The sequence below is a fragment of the Daktulosphaira vitifoliae genome, unplaced genomic scaffold, assembly GCF_025091365.1.
Source record: "Daktulosphaira vitifoliae isolate Bord-2020 unplaced genomic scaffold, ASM2509136v1 Scaffold_5, whole genome shotgun sequence".
NCBI lineage: Eukaryota > Metazoa > Arthropoda > Insecta > Hemiptera > Phylloxeridae > Daktulosphaira > Daktulosphaira vitifoliae.
The window spans coordinates 9,033,838-9,050,378 of NW_026099576.1; the positions used below are offsets into that span (position 1 = coordinate 9,033,838).

Below are 16,541 nucleotides of genomic sequence, written 5' to 3' on the forward strand. Positions count from 1 at the left end.
CTATAATTGATAGGTATCGATTTAAGTGTTCGATTCGATAATAAATATGAGTATTGAAATATATATTTTGATATGAATCATATAGTGTAATGTCAAGGTCATATAGTGAGCGTGGTCTCACGATGGTAGGGGTAATGGAGGATTGGATTTATGAGGATGGGGGTAAGGCAGGCCCGGTCGCAAGGGGGGGGGGTTTGGGGGTTAACCCCCCCATTGACGAAAAAATATATATCATGTTTTTCATTTTTAATTGATTATATTAGATATTTGATTATCTTATTTGTTATAAAAATTGCAGAGGACTGTTAGCATTGCATATTCTTTTTGGTTTACACGTTTTAATTAATTATTTATTTTATTAATAAACCGTTAAAAAATGTATTTATAAGAGCTTATTTCAGGATTTTTAAGTGCATAAGTGCACGCATAATCAGTTTTTTTAGGGGACAGAAGTCTTGTGCTCTAGTTATAAAATAATAATGCATAACATAATAGCACACCACTATTATTGTGTTACTCTCGTGTTTGGTGTTTATCGGTTTCCGTTTCCTTTTCAATTACTATCAGCAATAAAAACATTAGAATTTCAAATTTCAATTCACGTTTTAAATTCAGTACATGCATTGTCTTTATCATTGAGTAGAGTTTTACAAGCGGAAAATCAAGATTTAGTCGAGGCCATGAAGTTGGCAGATGCAGCAAAACACGAACTTGAGGAAAGAAGACAATATTCTACAGATAACTTCAACACAATTTTTATAACTGTAGAAGATATTTGCAATAAGTACAATATACCTGTGACTAAACCTAGACTTGCCTCACGTCAAATTAACCGTTCTAACATTATAACCGACTCTGTAAAAGATTATTACAAAATTATTATTTACATACCATACCTTGATTTATTTATTACTCATCTTCAAGATCGCTTCCTCAAGCATCGTAATATTTTGTCAAACTTCTCATGTCTTTTTCCTATTGAAACAAAATCTTTAGACAAAGATTCATGTAAAAAGTTATTTGAAACTTATTGTTCAATTTTACACGACGATTCCCCAGAAATTTGGATAAATGAGATAGAAATTTGGCGACGACGACAAGCTGGTAAAAATATTCGAAACGCCCTCGATGCCCTCGATATTTGTAATTCAGATTCGTTTCCAAATGTTCATAAAATGTTATGTGTAATGTCAGTTTTGCCGGTGACTACAGTGACTAATGAAAGGTCATTTTCAACATTACGTCGGCTTAAAACCTATTTAAGGTCATCTATGGGTAAAGATCGTTTAAACGGACTAGCTTCGTTGGATATCCATCGTGACATAAACGTGGATATCAACGAAGTATTAAACAAATTCTTTTCTACTCATCGTAGATTAAATTTATTAAAAAAATAATTTTTAATTTTATAATTTTATCATGATTTATTTATATTATAAATATATAGTATATAATATTAGGTAGTTATTGATTTATCTATTAAATATAAATCTTTTTTAAAAAAAACCCCCCCATTGTCAAATCTTGCGCACGGGCCTGGATATGATGTACCTAAATATAACACCAAAATGCAAAACTATCAGTAATATGATTTTGGCCATTGTCACCCACCAGTACCTGTTTGAACGGAACGCCCGGTAATGATGTGCGGGTTAGTTACTATTCGTTTCTGGAGTATCTATATCATGCAGGAGAAAGAAGTAGGGAGTGGACTTTATAAATGAATAAAATGAATTTAGGAATATATAACAATTATCTGTATTAAAAGTTTAAATCAAATACCATATACATAAATGTAGATAGGGGGAACTATTAATGCTAATGTTACAATGCGTAAAATAAAAACAAATAATAAGAATAAAAATTAGATAAAACAATATGATTACAAACTACTTATACGATACTATTAATGATGACTGGTTTGATGTGAATGAAATGCGAATGAAGTTGTTGGCATGACAATTGTACCAGGCAGAACGTACTTTAGCGCGAATAGTACTTCAAGGTGTACGAATTTAATTTTCAATGCGCGTATCGCATATATAAACGTCTTTAACAATTACGTGCTCGCAAGCACCATAGAGCCATACAACAAAACGAGCTAGGATGGCAGCGAAAAACGCAAAAAATGTCACACAAGGACCGATAATAACTCGGCGAGACACAAAAATCATGTACACTAACATCCAACGTAATGAGTTTCTCACACAACCGGTGGTGATAGTGCGAGAGACGTTATCAGTCATAAAAATAAGATGTAGCAAAACAGTACCTACTGAACTAGTAAACTTTATTTCTTGAGTGAAAGTATATTCATCAAAGTTAACTATATCATCACTCAAGAAGTAAAATAATTGATATTTACTGCTATATTATGAGGTTTATTTGTATCTATAGGTACAAATAATATACAAATAAATAGTAATATATACTATTTTTTTATTAATCTTAATTATTTTCTATTGTAGTAAAATAACCACTCCGATTTTTTTTAATGTTTATGGAGTACAAATTTTATAATTATCTGCATTGTTAGAAAACATAAAAATACTTTAACAGCTTCACCAGTTTGCGCATTACTTAGATAACAAAGATTTTGTACTTCATTTGAACAATAATTTTTTTTGAAATAATGAAGTAAATAGATCATGAAATTTTAACCATTCTGGATAATAGCCAGAAAATTTACTTTTAGACTGTTCTTCAAAATGTACAAATGTACAACATGTACAAATTTTCAGAAATAATAGTATCGCTAACGACATACCATGTATTTTACCACATGTAAAAAATGGGTTGATCATCATCAGGGTAGATCTAAAGTAATGCAGAGCATCAGAATAAGGAAGAAGAAAGGAAGGATAACATATGAATGATGATGTGCAAGAATCAGCGAACTCTTTACCTTGGATCTCAACATGGCTAGTGACCCAATGGAACTGAACTTCTTTACCAGAGGTTAAAATTTTGTGGAGGACTGCTCTAATTGAAAGGATTATAAGGGAAGTTTAAGAATTAAAAGGATTAGAATTAATTGCCAGATAACAAGCCTGTGTATCTGAGCACATGAGAAAAGAGGTATCTAAAGAAACAGAAATGTAGAGTAGTGTATTGAAAATTGCAATGCATTCGGTAGTAAGGAGGAAGAAAGGAGATGCAGATTGGTAGAAAAGGAGATATCAAGACTTGGTATGTAAGTAAGGACACTGAGGCAGACCCATCAGTAAAAATTAGACGAGAATTTGAAAAGTTTGTAGAAATATAGTGAGAGAATAAATTATTAATAATGGTCAAAGGAAGGGATTAAAGGTTATAAGGCGCGAAGCCTATAAAATTAGTTAGAACATGAACAGAATGGGTGATGATTAAGGCCTCATAAGGACAGTTATAAATAGGGAGACGACTATAGGACTTCTGGATATGATTAGTGAGAGGAGAAAGTGAAGAACATATAGAAGCAAAGATAGGAAGAGATTTGGGGACATAACGGCAAAGTTAGTGAACAGTTTTAAAAAGATTAAATATTGAGGGTTTAGGACAGGAAATAGACTTTAGGAGAAATTTGCCCATAAGGCGACGGCTTCTATTTTCGATAAGAAGATGACACGACACCGCCCTACGCTCTAGGCTGGCGCTCACCCATGTCTCTCTCGATATCAGCCGTCCAGCTATTAATATGACAATCAGTTGTTTCCCCGACACCGAGATAAGGCCGCCGCCGAGTATGGATTACGGATATTGCGTCCTGTTTCGTTTCCGACGAACACCTTAGCTGGTTTACCGCTCTGTGTTGTTTTAGTGTTTCTTTTGCGAAAAGTGTTTTTCCATTTAGGTATAACGACTACCGAAGTGTAGTTTTCTACATTGATATATTGACACACACACATATATATATATATAAATACATAAATCGATACATATACTGTTGGTGTTGTTACTATTATAATAATAAAGTACCATTAAAACATTTCTTTCTGGTGTTTTTACTGGGGACAAAGTTATACCGCACGTGTCGTACTCACTCCGTACTATTAGATACACCTTAATTCTTCAACAGTATATTGGATACACGATAAGGACAACAGCATTCAATTTCAAGGCTGGGAACAGAAGTAAAAGGTAAGGCGCCTAAAATTGACCGTAAGTAAGAAGCCATTACCAAATTAAGCTTATTACGGTGACATAAGGATGCAGAAGAGAAGAGAAAGGAACTGTAGTCAATCTTAGCGCGAATAATAGAGTTAAAAATGAAAAAAAAGGAAGAGGGGTGAGATTCCAAGATATCTTGGTAATACAACAGAGAAAATTAGACCATCGCTATGCAAAGAAAAAAAAGAACTGGAAATGAGGAACCAAGTTTCACTGGATGTAAATTACCCATAATGTTATTGACGCCTGTAGAAAGTAACACATATAAAGGTCCGGTATAGTTATCTGGAAAGTAAATAATACCGTTGTTATATTTGTTATGATTTGAGGCCAATAGCTTATTAGAGACAACAATAGCATGTAGTCATCCTGTGGAGGAACGGTGAGGTAATGGATTTTTTTGTTAGAGGACCACATGGAGACTTCGCTTTATTATGAATTGAACATTTCTGACCAGGAGCTAAATGATATTCAAACGATGATAATTGTCTATATATCGCGAGCGATTGAGGCCGATTTTGAGGGGTAGAACGACCCTCCCTATCAGGGCCTGATTAGACATAACCAAAGTAAAATATATAAAATAGTCAAACTATAGTGTTTGTGGATATATAACCAATTATAAAAAACTACTGAGTAACGGTGTAGTTAAAGGCTCGATGTGCGATAAGACGTCCGTACTTGTCGGCGGATAGAACTTAACTGGGGATTAAAGTTAAGTACAGTATTTTTCAATAGAAATTATTGGTCATAAATATATTTGACTAACCTCAATTCAAGTTACAATTTAAAATAATTCAAAATATATATTTCAGTAGACACTTTATTTTTATTTTACAATTTACTTCATATATATAAAAACTTCTGCTTAATTATAACTTAATAAATATAAATTTTCTTAATATTCATCTAACATAACTTTTGTGTTATTCGAAAAGTTTTTAAAGAATAATTTAGTTTTTATCAATAATAGTACTTAAAATTATAAATAATATTATCGGTATATTTTTATACCAATTTAATGTTAAAATACTTAAACAATCACACAAAATTAAGAAATAAATGACAATAAAAGAGGAATTCAACACAAGTACATTATTTAAAAATATATTATTACATATTGTTTTCTTGTTATAGCTATAGTATAAATATCATTATATTCAACGCTTAAAAATAAAGTTTCAGTAAATAGATTTATATGTCTTGAATGTATATTTTTTATTAGTGTTTGTAAAAAGTTAAAAATAAAAATTATAAATTTTTCTAAGTTTCCTTGCAAATTATTATCAATAGACATGTTTTTTTTTGTGATGGAAACTTGATTTAATATATTGTATAAAAATACTCTCTTACTATATCTTCAATTTTTTATTGCGGGACTCAGATTAGTTTTCACCTTCAAAGTTTTCTTTAGTTGTCGTCAATTAATTTCTGATCTTGTATATTTATTTGTGACTTTAATACTGGCCGAGTAAAAATATTTAGATAAATAATTGAACAAAATTCAGACTATTTTTAAAAATAATTTTTATTTTTGATAAATCCAGGTGAGAGTGTAACTACACAACATAGATTGATGGTAATGGAGTTAGGTGTACGGGAAAGAGAATAAACAAAAATAGAAGAAACAAATGGAAAAAATTGAAGATCCGGCGGTGGAAATTGAAAGGGGAAAATGAAAAAGAGTTTGTAAAGACGGTAAAAGAGAGGACGGTGTGGAATTTTGAGGGAGACATAAATGATGTGTGGAATAGATTTGCTAGTTGTGTAAAGAATACTGCAAAGGAGATTGTTGGCGAGAGTAGGAGTAGAATGCCAGGAAACAAGGAAACCTGGTGGTGAGATGAGGACGTTCAAAAAATCATAGAAAGTAAGAAAAAGCAATTCAAAGTAAAGAGCAAAAGGAGAGAAGACTGGATGGAGTATAAACGCTTGTGCAGTAAGTAAGGCGAAGTTTAAGAGGTATGATGAGTTGTATGATAGGCTAGGAACAAAGGAAGGCGAGAAAGAAATCTATAGACTTGCAAAGATAAGAGAGAAAAGGTCTCAAGATTATCATTATATAAGGTGTATAAAAAGTGCTAATAATAGGGTACTCTCAAGTGATGATGTGAAAAAAAGGTGGAAAGAGCATTTTGAAAAATTACTGAAATGAGGAGTATCCAAAAGAGACGTTAGAGGATATCTCGTAGAATGAGGGACTGATAGATTCAATTAGTGAGAAAGAAGTATCGGAGGCTGTGGCATCAATGAAAAAGAATGAATTAGTGGGACCAGATGAAGTGGCAGTAGAAGTATGGAAAATATTAGACGGTGTTGTCATAAGGTCATCTAAGGAACTTTTAAATAAAATCTTATTAGAAGGGAAAATTCCAAATTAATGGAGGAATAGTATTGTGGTGCCGATATTTAAAGGTAAAGGTGACATATAGGAGTGTGGAAATTATAGAGACATAATGCTAATGAGTCATAGTATGAAAATTTGAGAAAAGGTAATAGATAAGAGAATAAGAATTGAGACATCGGTATCTAAATTCCAGTTTGGATTTATGCTTGGTAAGTCAACAATGGAGCCATTATTTTGTGTGAGGACGTGATTGGAGAGGTGAAAAGTTTTAAGTATTTAGGATCAATTGTGCAAAAGAGCGGTGGTATTGACGAGGATGTAAGATACAGATTAAGTGCGTGTTATTGAAGTGGAGAGAAGTGTCTGGTATCTTATGCGATTAAAGAATTCCAATGAGGCTGAAAGGTTAATTTTACAAGACTGTAGTGAGACCAGCTATGATGTATGATTCAGAGTGTTGGATGGTTGATAAGAAAGTAGAGCAGAGAATGAGTGTAGCAGAGATGAGAATACTTAGATGTATGAGTGAAGTGACTAGAGAAGATAAGATAAGAAATGAGCATATTATCGTGTATAAGATGAGAGAAAATAGACTTAGATGGTTTGGTCATGTTATGAGAAGAGAAGAATCGGAAGCCGTAAGAACAGTTGTAGAAATGAATGTTGAAGGAAGAAGAGGTAGAGGAAGACCAAAAGAGAGATGGAGAGATGTTATTGAAGGCGATTTGAGGACATCTGATGTGAGCGTAGAGGATGTGGCAGATCGTGGAAGTTTAGGATAAGGGTTGGAATTAAGGCGAGGAAGAAGAAGAAGAAGGATTTTTTTTGATAAATAAAAGGATTTCTGATTACTAGTGCTAGTTTTTTGCGAGAAAACAAAAATTTAGTACTTCTTTTATATTCAGTTAACGTAATATCATAAAATATATCAAATTATGAATATATTTTCGCATGTTAGGCAAAGTTGCATAACTATATTTTTATAAACTGAAGGGCTTGTGTCAACAACCAGATGAATCCACTTTTTAATGGAAATTTACAATGAAAAATTATTTTTAGAAATTAGACGCAATAACACCAAATTAAGTCGAACAAATTTCATAGTGTAATTACACAAATAAATTTATATTGTACATAATATCGCATGCTTGACAAAACTCGAAAAGAAAGAAAAATCAGTTTTTTGTTAGTTAACAATGGAATCAAGATTTTTTTATACTCAATTATCTCACAAAGTACTAGAGATATATTAATTCATAAACACTTAAAAAATCTGTCAATTTATTATATATACATTTGTTAACCTTTAAACTTATTAAAAAATAAATTTCAATAAAAAATTTTACCTTGTATAAGGAAGTTCATTAGTTCAGCGTTTCCGTTTTTAACTTTGTTTTTTTCTATTATAAAATAAAGAATTTTACAAGGCAGCCATTTTCTTGTTTACAATTTTATATTAATTCAAAAGGAATTTCGACGCTGATTCCGTATCTAACTTCAGATCACATTTATTTTTTGGAATAATTATTACATCACCACTCATTTACTTAAGAAATAAAGAATATATTGGAAAAAAAAATTTTAGATTCATATCTTATAACTTAATAATTTAATTTATTATAATAACTGGTCGATAAAAGCTTTTTGACTAATGCTTTAAAAGTTATAAAAATGTAATTTGACGGTTGGAGGCGAGTAGAGAATTTTGCTATTTTTATCACTTGTCAATTACCGACCATATTTTTCGTCCCGCCTAAGTATAAGATTTAGAATTACTTTGAAAGAACTAGTCCAGAATTTGATATTCACAGTCATTTTATATTAGATAATTTCCTATTTTATAAGTTCATTCTATATGTATGTGACCAATTAAAAAAATTAAGTCGAAACCTCCATATGTTATTAGGGATAATCCTAAAAAGTAATTAATAACAAATAAATCAAAAAATATTTGTAACTAAAAAAAAATTTTTTATTTAAGATTCTCTTTGAAGCACTTCTAATATATTTGTTATTTAATTATTGTCTACTCTCGTTACATATTGGATGTGCAGTTAACTGTCATCCTCCCAGGTGAGCCCTCTCCCGCTTCAATTAAAGCGATTTAGACAGGTTTAAGGTAAGACGGCATTCTAGTACGGTTCACAACTAGCCGGCTTATGGTCTAGCTGCCTCGTACGAAACACTTATGTTATAAAAACTTATTTAATTATGTTTAAAGCAATTCTTAAGGGAGGTTTAAATTCCTCTTTCCTACTCTTTGCATTGTATAAATTCATAATTATGATATTAATTTATATTTATATTTAGAAAAAAAAAAGATATTAAATAATTTGTATAAAATAATTACCTATATTGATATAGTACGGCAAATTTGAATATTTTGGTATCATTTGCTTATCTAAATATAAAAAGGGAATTTAATTAATTAATTCATTTAGTGCCTTTGTATATATCACCTATAAATATTAAACTACACAGTTTCCAAGTCAAATTTCTATGTGGCATGAATAGTGTAGTAAAAAAAAACTACCAATTTCACCCCCATCAGACTTATTACATTAAAAATTAAATTCAGATAGGTAATCGTTCTTTTGAGTGATTTAATCTTAAATTATACTTATTTATTATCCGAATAAAAATGTAACTAGTATATAACNAGGAATAACTCGAGATAACGATAATGTAATTATTATGGGCGATTTCAATGCGGTAGTAGGAGAAGGACAAGACAATCAAATAGTAGGCAAACATGGCTTAGGAACAAGAAACATCCGAGGTGAAAGATTAGTCAATTTTTGTAAGCAGAACACTTTTCTAGTTACTAACACAATGTTTGAAGTACCAAAAAGAAGACGCTATACATGGGTAGCACCAGGGGATACTAATCGTTACCAAATTGACTATGTGTTAGCAAAAAGCCGTTTCAAGAACCAAATAATAACAAGTCACAGTTTTCCTGGTGCGGAAATCGATAGCGATCATAACCTAGTAGTGATGAAGTACAAAATAATACACAAGAAAATTACAAAGCGACCCAAATGTAAAATATGGGACATAGAAAAACCTAAAAATGAAGAAATAATACAAGAGTTCCAAAACAAGGTTCATAACAGAGTGATAGCTGATGGTATCAACCTACCATGGGAAAAAGTGGTTAACAATATTCGGCAATCTGCTGAAAAATCAATTGGATTTAGAAAACTAAATCCAAGGAAACCATGGATAACGAATGAGATAATGGACTTAATAAAATACCGCAACAAATTAAGGAAGACTGATGATTCGATGTATAGAATAATAAAGAACCGTATTACCCAAAAGTGCAGAGATGAAAAGGAGATATGGAGGGATGTAACATGCGAAAACATTAAAGCAAATATGACTGCAAATAGAATGGACAAAGCATATGGAATGATTAAACGATTGTCAAGATTACCGAAGCCAAGAAGCAAAATTGTTAAGGATATGAATGGACAACTGATTCTAGATGAAGATGGCATAGCGACGAGATGGAAAGAGTACATAGAATATTTATATGAAGATTGTGTAGGAGAAAACGACAAAAATATTGAAAATATAAGTGAGTCAAACAGAGAAGACATAGGGCCAAATATATCAAAAAGCGAATTTATTAAAACACTAAGTGAATTGAAACAAGGTAAAGCGGCAGGAGTAGATGACATCCCGGCAAAACTATTAAAAAACGTCGGAAAAGATACCGAGAATAAGCCATTTGAAATGATTGAGAAAATGTATAGGAATGGCAACATTCCTGAGGACTTTGCCAAAAGCAAAATTGTACTTATCCCTAAAAAAGGGAATTTCACAGAATGCAAGAATTCCAGAACAATAAATCTCTTAACACATGCGTCCAAAATACTTCTTATCATCATAAAAAATAGGATAAGTACAAAAACCGAAGAGGAGCTTGATGAAGACCAATTCGGGTTTAGACAGGGAGTTGGTACAAGAGAAGCAATTTTAGCTCTAAGGGTACTCACCGAAAGGAGGCTAAATGTAATTAGAAATACATTTATAACTTTTATAGATCTAGAAAAAGCCTTTGACACAGTTAACTGGGCTTTATTGATGAACTCTATGAAAAGAACTTGAATAGATTGGAGGGACAAAAGAGTAATAATGTTACTATACAAGAAACAAGAGACCTTAATAGAGGTAGGAAAACATAGTGCAACAGCAAAAATTAGAAGAGGGGTAAGACAAGGTTGTTCCTTATCACCTTATCTGTTCAATTTATTTGTAGAAGAAATCATAGACAAGTATAAGAGAAACTCTAAAGGAATAAGCATAAATGGAGAAAAGATACACTGTATACGATTTGCAGATGATATTGCTTTAGTGTCTGAATCGGAAAGACATGCAAAAATCTCTAACTACCGTCACTAAAATATTGCAGGAGTATCAAATGAAAATAAAACAAAGGCAATGGTGGTAACTAAAGCAAAAGAAATTCCATTAGTGAGGTTGGAAATAGATAATAACTTAATTAAACAGGTTCAACAATTTAAGTATCTAGGAAGTACGATTACTAGCGATGGTAAATGCTCAATAGAAATTAGACAAAGAATAGCTATGGTAAAGAGAGCATTTATGCAAAAACTGCAGTTACTTACAAACAAAAAACTTAAAATAAAGATGAAAAAAATTTTGTCAAATGCTATGTATGGAGCGAACTACTATATGGCTGTGAAACATAGACCATCAATGGACAAGACGAGAAGAAGTTGGAAGCCATGGAAATGTGGACATGGAGATGGTTGCTGAAAGTCAGCTGGACAGAAATGAAAAGTAACGTAGATGTATTAAACCAAGTAGGGGAAAAAAGAATTCTGTTAAACGCCATAAAAGAAAGAAGTGGAAAAATTTTCGGTCACCTATTAAGGCACAATTCATTTATAACAAATATATTTGAAGGATGAATAAATGGACACAAAGGTAGAGGTAGACCGAGGAAAGCATATATAGAAGAAATGATAAGACAAGCTGACTGTAGTCGATACATAGACATCAAAAGATTGGCTTTTAACAGAAAAGAATGGAGAACCAGGTTTGCAACGACAAGGCAAGGCCTTTAGTAGAGAAGAAGAGAAGAGAAGAGAATCTATTAATATTGCCTCAAAATATAATTTTTTTATTGTCATTGATACACACAAACGATTTAAATTTGGAATAGATAATTTTCATTTAAACTCATACAAAATATCATTTAATGTACTTTATCCACTAATAAATAATAAAATTTAACAAGAGTGTTCATTTGTTCAGTTTTGACTCAACTAAAAAAAAGAGGAAAATCTCTCTTAAATTTAATTGTAAATAGCTACATCCATCTATTGCATATAAATCACAATATTTGAAACAATTAGACACTAATCGAATTTACAAAATATAATTTACCAATTAAGTTAATTTAAACAATTAAAAAAAAATTAGAAGGGAAATATTAATTTCAAAACAATAATATGTGCGTGCTTAATTTCCAAATTTAGCTTTCTACTACATTTGTATGTATGTTATTTATAATTAAAAAATCTTACTATTTATAACTTCGTCTGGTACTAGTACATCGATCATCTTAATGTCTGTGTTAAAATAGAAACCTAAATTGTAAAATTTTTCTATAATAATCTTTTTAATTTCATTATTTAATTTTTTATTCAAAGATTCCATTAAAGTGTTTTTATCATTTTGTGAGTTCAGGTTAATAAATATCATCAATTTTTGCAGTATTGCATTAGATCTATTTTCTTCAAATATTATACAACGTTTTAATTTATTCTCCATTTCATTATTAATGTTACTATTGCATATATCAAAAATCCATATAATTTCTGATAAGATTCCTAAGCATGAAGATGGACTATTTTTTAATGGAACACTACTGATATCCACTTTTTGTAAAAGTGACAAATAACCATATAATATATAATCATTTGTTGTGCCATCTAATGGGATACTATATAACGAATCCAATAAAATCAATGATTCTTTCATGACTGTTGCCAATAAAGTTATTTTCTTAGTTATACTCAATATATATATGGTATACTTATAGATATTATCCTTATCATTAAATGCATCTCGACATATGTTACAATAAAGAATTACCATATCGAATATTTTTTTTAAATCATTAGCGTATGTACAACCAAGTATTAAAGCAGCGGCACGTACTTTTTTATTGCTTGTATCTCGATTAGCAATTATATTAATATTATCTAATTTGTATATTATATTACCATATTTCACAATATCTATGTCAGTTAAATGTTTCCATCCATCGTATTTGCAAATGCTATTAATTATAGCTGCTTTTCTAAACGAACTAGTATCTGTTTCAATAGACACAATTGCATAAAGTAATAAAATACAAATTTCAAGAAATTTAATAGAAAACATTTTTAAGTATAATCGTATAAAACTATAGTCAAGATTCAAATTATATAAATGTGCTGTAGATAAATCTTCAAAGTTCAAGAAATCCTCAATATTGTCTTTTTACATTTATATTTATTTAGGTGGTATTTTGAATATTAAAAATAGTGTTATAAGACAATTTAGTTGTTATTCAAAAAAATATAAATCTGAAAAAATGTGCTTAATTAACTAAATCAAATTTTTTATGTTAGCAAGAATTCTATTATATAATTTAAAATTCTATGCTAATCTGACAGATTATATATTTTTTTGCTAAAACCTTTTTTTTAACATGGAAATTTTTAGATACATATTTAATTAACTTTTAAAACAGAAAATTATAGCTAATAAAACTATAACTAATTAAAACTATTAACTAATAAAAAATGACTGATAAGAACTTTTATTCAGAACAATTCAGAAGTTACTAACCATTTGATGTAATAACTTTTGATAAAGAGTGAATGTTGATATTTTTATCATTGGTTATTTCATTACTCATCTTGTCTAGATATACAAATGTTATAAACTGCTGAAATACTAGACCAAATGTTGTTATAGACAAGTAATGTTCTACATTACATCACTTTATATTTTATAAACTAGTTAAATATAAATGGCTCCATTAGAAAACTGTTGATACCTTTATAATGCATAAAAATGAATAAAAAAATATAAAAATTATAAAAAAAATAAAAAAATTATAGGATAAATCAAAATTTTATGTAACTTAAAAAAATGAGAAAAATATCTCAAAATTATTGTTATTTTACGTATAATTGATATACGAATCACTCTGTATATGGATAAAATTAAATGTCATTTAAATAAAATCAATTTGTAATGTATAATACTATATTTAACAGAACTAACATTTTTTATAATGTGTTATTCACTTATTATTTAACATATTTTATTTTGTTGTAAAAAATTTCTTTATTTTTTTATAAAACTGTATAATAATAAGTAGAATTTTACTCTTTATAGTAATAAAAATCATAAATTTTACTCCAAACTTAAGTTACTTCTTTCTTACTTGAGAAATTTTTTTACTACAAATCTCTTAGATTTATGATACGGTACCGTTTTTTTCTCAGTTGCGCATCATGTTATCAACCTATACTATATTACACTATTATCAGGATCTGCATCATAAGGTTTGGTTCTAGGACGCTTTAGGTTATAGGTTTTAATCCCGTACCGCTCTTTTTTTTTCATAAATTTCCGGTACACTTTCTATAACCAGCTGTCATTCCTTGGCGACCGTGTTTTATAGATGTATTAGTATAGTACATAACAATTCATTAATATGCCTATTACGTAGAAAATACATACACTTATACATAATGTAATTGATTAAATGTACGAATCGCATAATTACATTCAAATTAATACAATATAGTCCCATACTTATGAATAAAAATCAAGTAACACAATACGTAGACATTTTATATTCCAATATTTTGGACAGATTCGAAAAGTTTTTAAACAAGTGTTAAAAATGGGAAACTTTTTGTGTTTAGGGAGTTTAATTCTAGGCTAGTGGTTATTAGACATCGAATAGTATAATATCTATGTATCATATTCTAAACAATTGGGTGACGTGTCATAGTCGGTTTATCATACACCATTTGTTATTAATGAAATAAAGAAAATATTGGAAAAAAAATGTTTGATGTCATTTAGTGACATAATTCTTGATTTATCATCTATTAATTACTTTTTTAATAATTACTTATAGGGGTGTCAACTGTATTTATTAAATAACATCATACATGTTTAACTAATTATAAAGTAGGAAATAATCTAATTAAGAAGATGAGAATGGCCGATAACAACTTTTTGACTAATAGTTCAAAAGTTATTAAAAATTTAATTTAAAGAATGTAGGTAGGGAGTGACTGTTGCTATTTTTATCTCCAGCAATTTTCACTGTACTCTCATCAGGAGCATCATTTGGGGAGAGTCAAGGTGTACAACCACACCCCTTACTTTAAAAACAGTCCCGATTGGCCTGCATTAATAATGCACCAATTTTTTATACATCTATTCAAATTTAAAAAAATTGTATTATCATGGTTCAATAAACAAATATTCTAGTAACAATTAATTGAGTAAACAATGAATATATCATACTGAACTATATTCGTACTGGACGCAAGATATTAATATTGATGTTCGTAACAGTTTTAGCTTCGATACGAATCTGAGAAGGTATTAATTTTACCATGATATGTTTAATTTTTCTCTTTTGTATCTATCATTACTTTTTCTCAGCTCTCACTGGACCGATTTTGATGAACAATATGTTAAAAGATTACAAATCGTATTTAGTTGAAGATATTACCCTCAAAAATTGAACAATTTTCCCTAGTTCCCCATAAATGGTTAAAATCTTCTAAAAAATTACGTTTATTAAAATGGGTAAATGTCGATATTTTTTTCGCTTTTTTTTAAAAAATTGCCATAACTTATTGAAGGATGAACTAACCAAAATAATTTTTTTTATTTAAACACCTTACGTATTTTCTTTTTATTTTAAATCAATTTTATGATAATATACCCTTTGCCTTGCCACAAAGGGGGGATTCAAGATAACAACTTTTTTTACAAAACTCAACTTTTCAACTTAAGTTTTAAAGATGTTATATTTATAAAATTTTATGACTGATAAAGTAAGTTTTTTTTAATTTTTGAGTGTAATATGTTTAACTATATACTAGTTGATCACAACTAGTTCTATTTGACATATCGTTAAAAAAAATTAGTCAAGTGAAAGCTAAGAAAGTAAATGACAACCATAAAATAAATCACATAATAAAATTATTTTAATATGAATAAGAATTTTCACCTCACGAGAGGGACTACAGTGATGGGATCCTTGATAATCTTTAAAATTATTAAATATAAATGAGACAAAAATCAAATGATTTTTATTTATTCAAACTTAAAATATTTACAGTTGAAAACAATACCGCATATCAAGGATCGCACAAAAATTCAAATTAAGAACCGTTTTCAAACCAAACACAGTTGCAGGATCACTACTCCGAAACTCGAAAGATATACTGCCAGAGATGCAAACACCAGGAGTATATGAAATACCGTGTTCATGTGGTAAATCTTACATTGGACAAACAGGAAGAGCTATTGCGACAAGAATAAAAGAACATGAAAAAGACATGGAGTACCAAAGAACAGAAAAATCTGCAGTAGCTGAAAATACCAAAAACAGAGGACATGACATACAATTCGATAAAGTAAAAATACTAAACAATGAAACTCATTTTGGCAAACGGATGTACAAGAAAGCAATAGAAAACCAAAAATGTCCGGAAAATTTCAACAGAGAAGATAGATGGAAAATCAGCAAAACTTGGTTACCTATCATACACCAGACATAAAGGAAATCAACTAACAACACCGAAAATAATTCAATATACGAAGAGGCTACAATCAACATAACAAATAATTGCCGATGTAGGAAAAGAAGACCGAAATGTCAAGAATATCGTAAAAAACGTTAGTCAAAAATCGAAATGTTATCAACAACATTAGTCAAAAACCCAGATACGGTAAACAACGTTAGTTAAAAGCCCTGATT

At 29.8% G+C, this 16,541-nt stretch overlaps 1 protein-coding gene across 3 annotated transcripts; it reads right to left on the reverse strand.

Annotated features, from left to right (window-relative positions):
• Positions 1-213: 213 nt before the first annotated feature.
• LOC126906796 (uncharacterized) lies at positions 214-13,526 on the reverse strand. Of its 3 annotated transcripts, XM_050687664.1 has the most exons (6): positions 13,370-13,526; positions 12,760-12,852; positions 12,058-12,120; positions 8,847-8,897; positions 7,843-7,896; positions 214-975 (listed from the first exon to the last, which is right to left on the reverse strand). In XM_050687664.1, the coding sequence occupies exons 1-6, from the start codon at positions 13,437-13,439 to the stop codon at positions 920-922; spliced, it is 387 nt and encodes a 128-aa protein (XP_050543621.1). In that variant the 5' UTR covers positions 13,440-13,526; the 3' UTR covers positions 214-919. The 3 variants fall into 3 exon arrangements, with proteins under 3 accessions (XP_050543621.1, XP_050543619.1, XP_050543620.1); XM_050687662.1 differs by lacking the exon at positions 214-975 and adding an exon at positions 5,151-5,612 and having other exon boundaries at positions 12,058-12,852; XM_050687663.1 differs by lacking the exons at positions 214-975; positions 7,843-7,896 and adding an exon at positions 7,954-8,042 and having other exon boundaries at positions 12,058-12,852.
• Positions 13,527-16,541: the final 3,015 nt, after the last annotated feature.

Coding starts and splice junctions, on each gene's coding strand:
- LOC126906796 (XM_050687662.1), bottom strand. CDS start 13,439: ATGAGTAATGAAATAACCAATGATAAAAATATCAACATTCACTCTTTA. Junction 12,853..13,369: donor AAAAGTTATTACATCAAATG/GTTAGTAACTTC, acceptor CTATTGAAACAG/ATACTAGTTCGTTTAGAAAA. Junction 5,613..7,842: donor AATGAACTTCCTTATACAAG/GTAAAATTTTTT, acceptor TTACTCGGCCAG/TATTAAAGTCACAAATAAAT.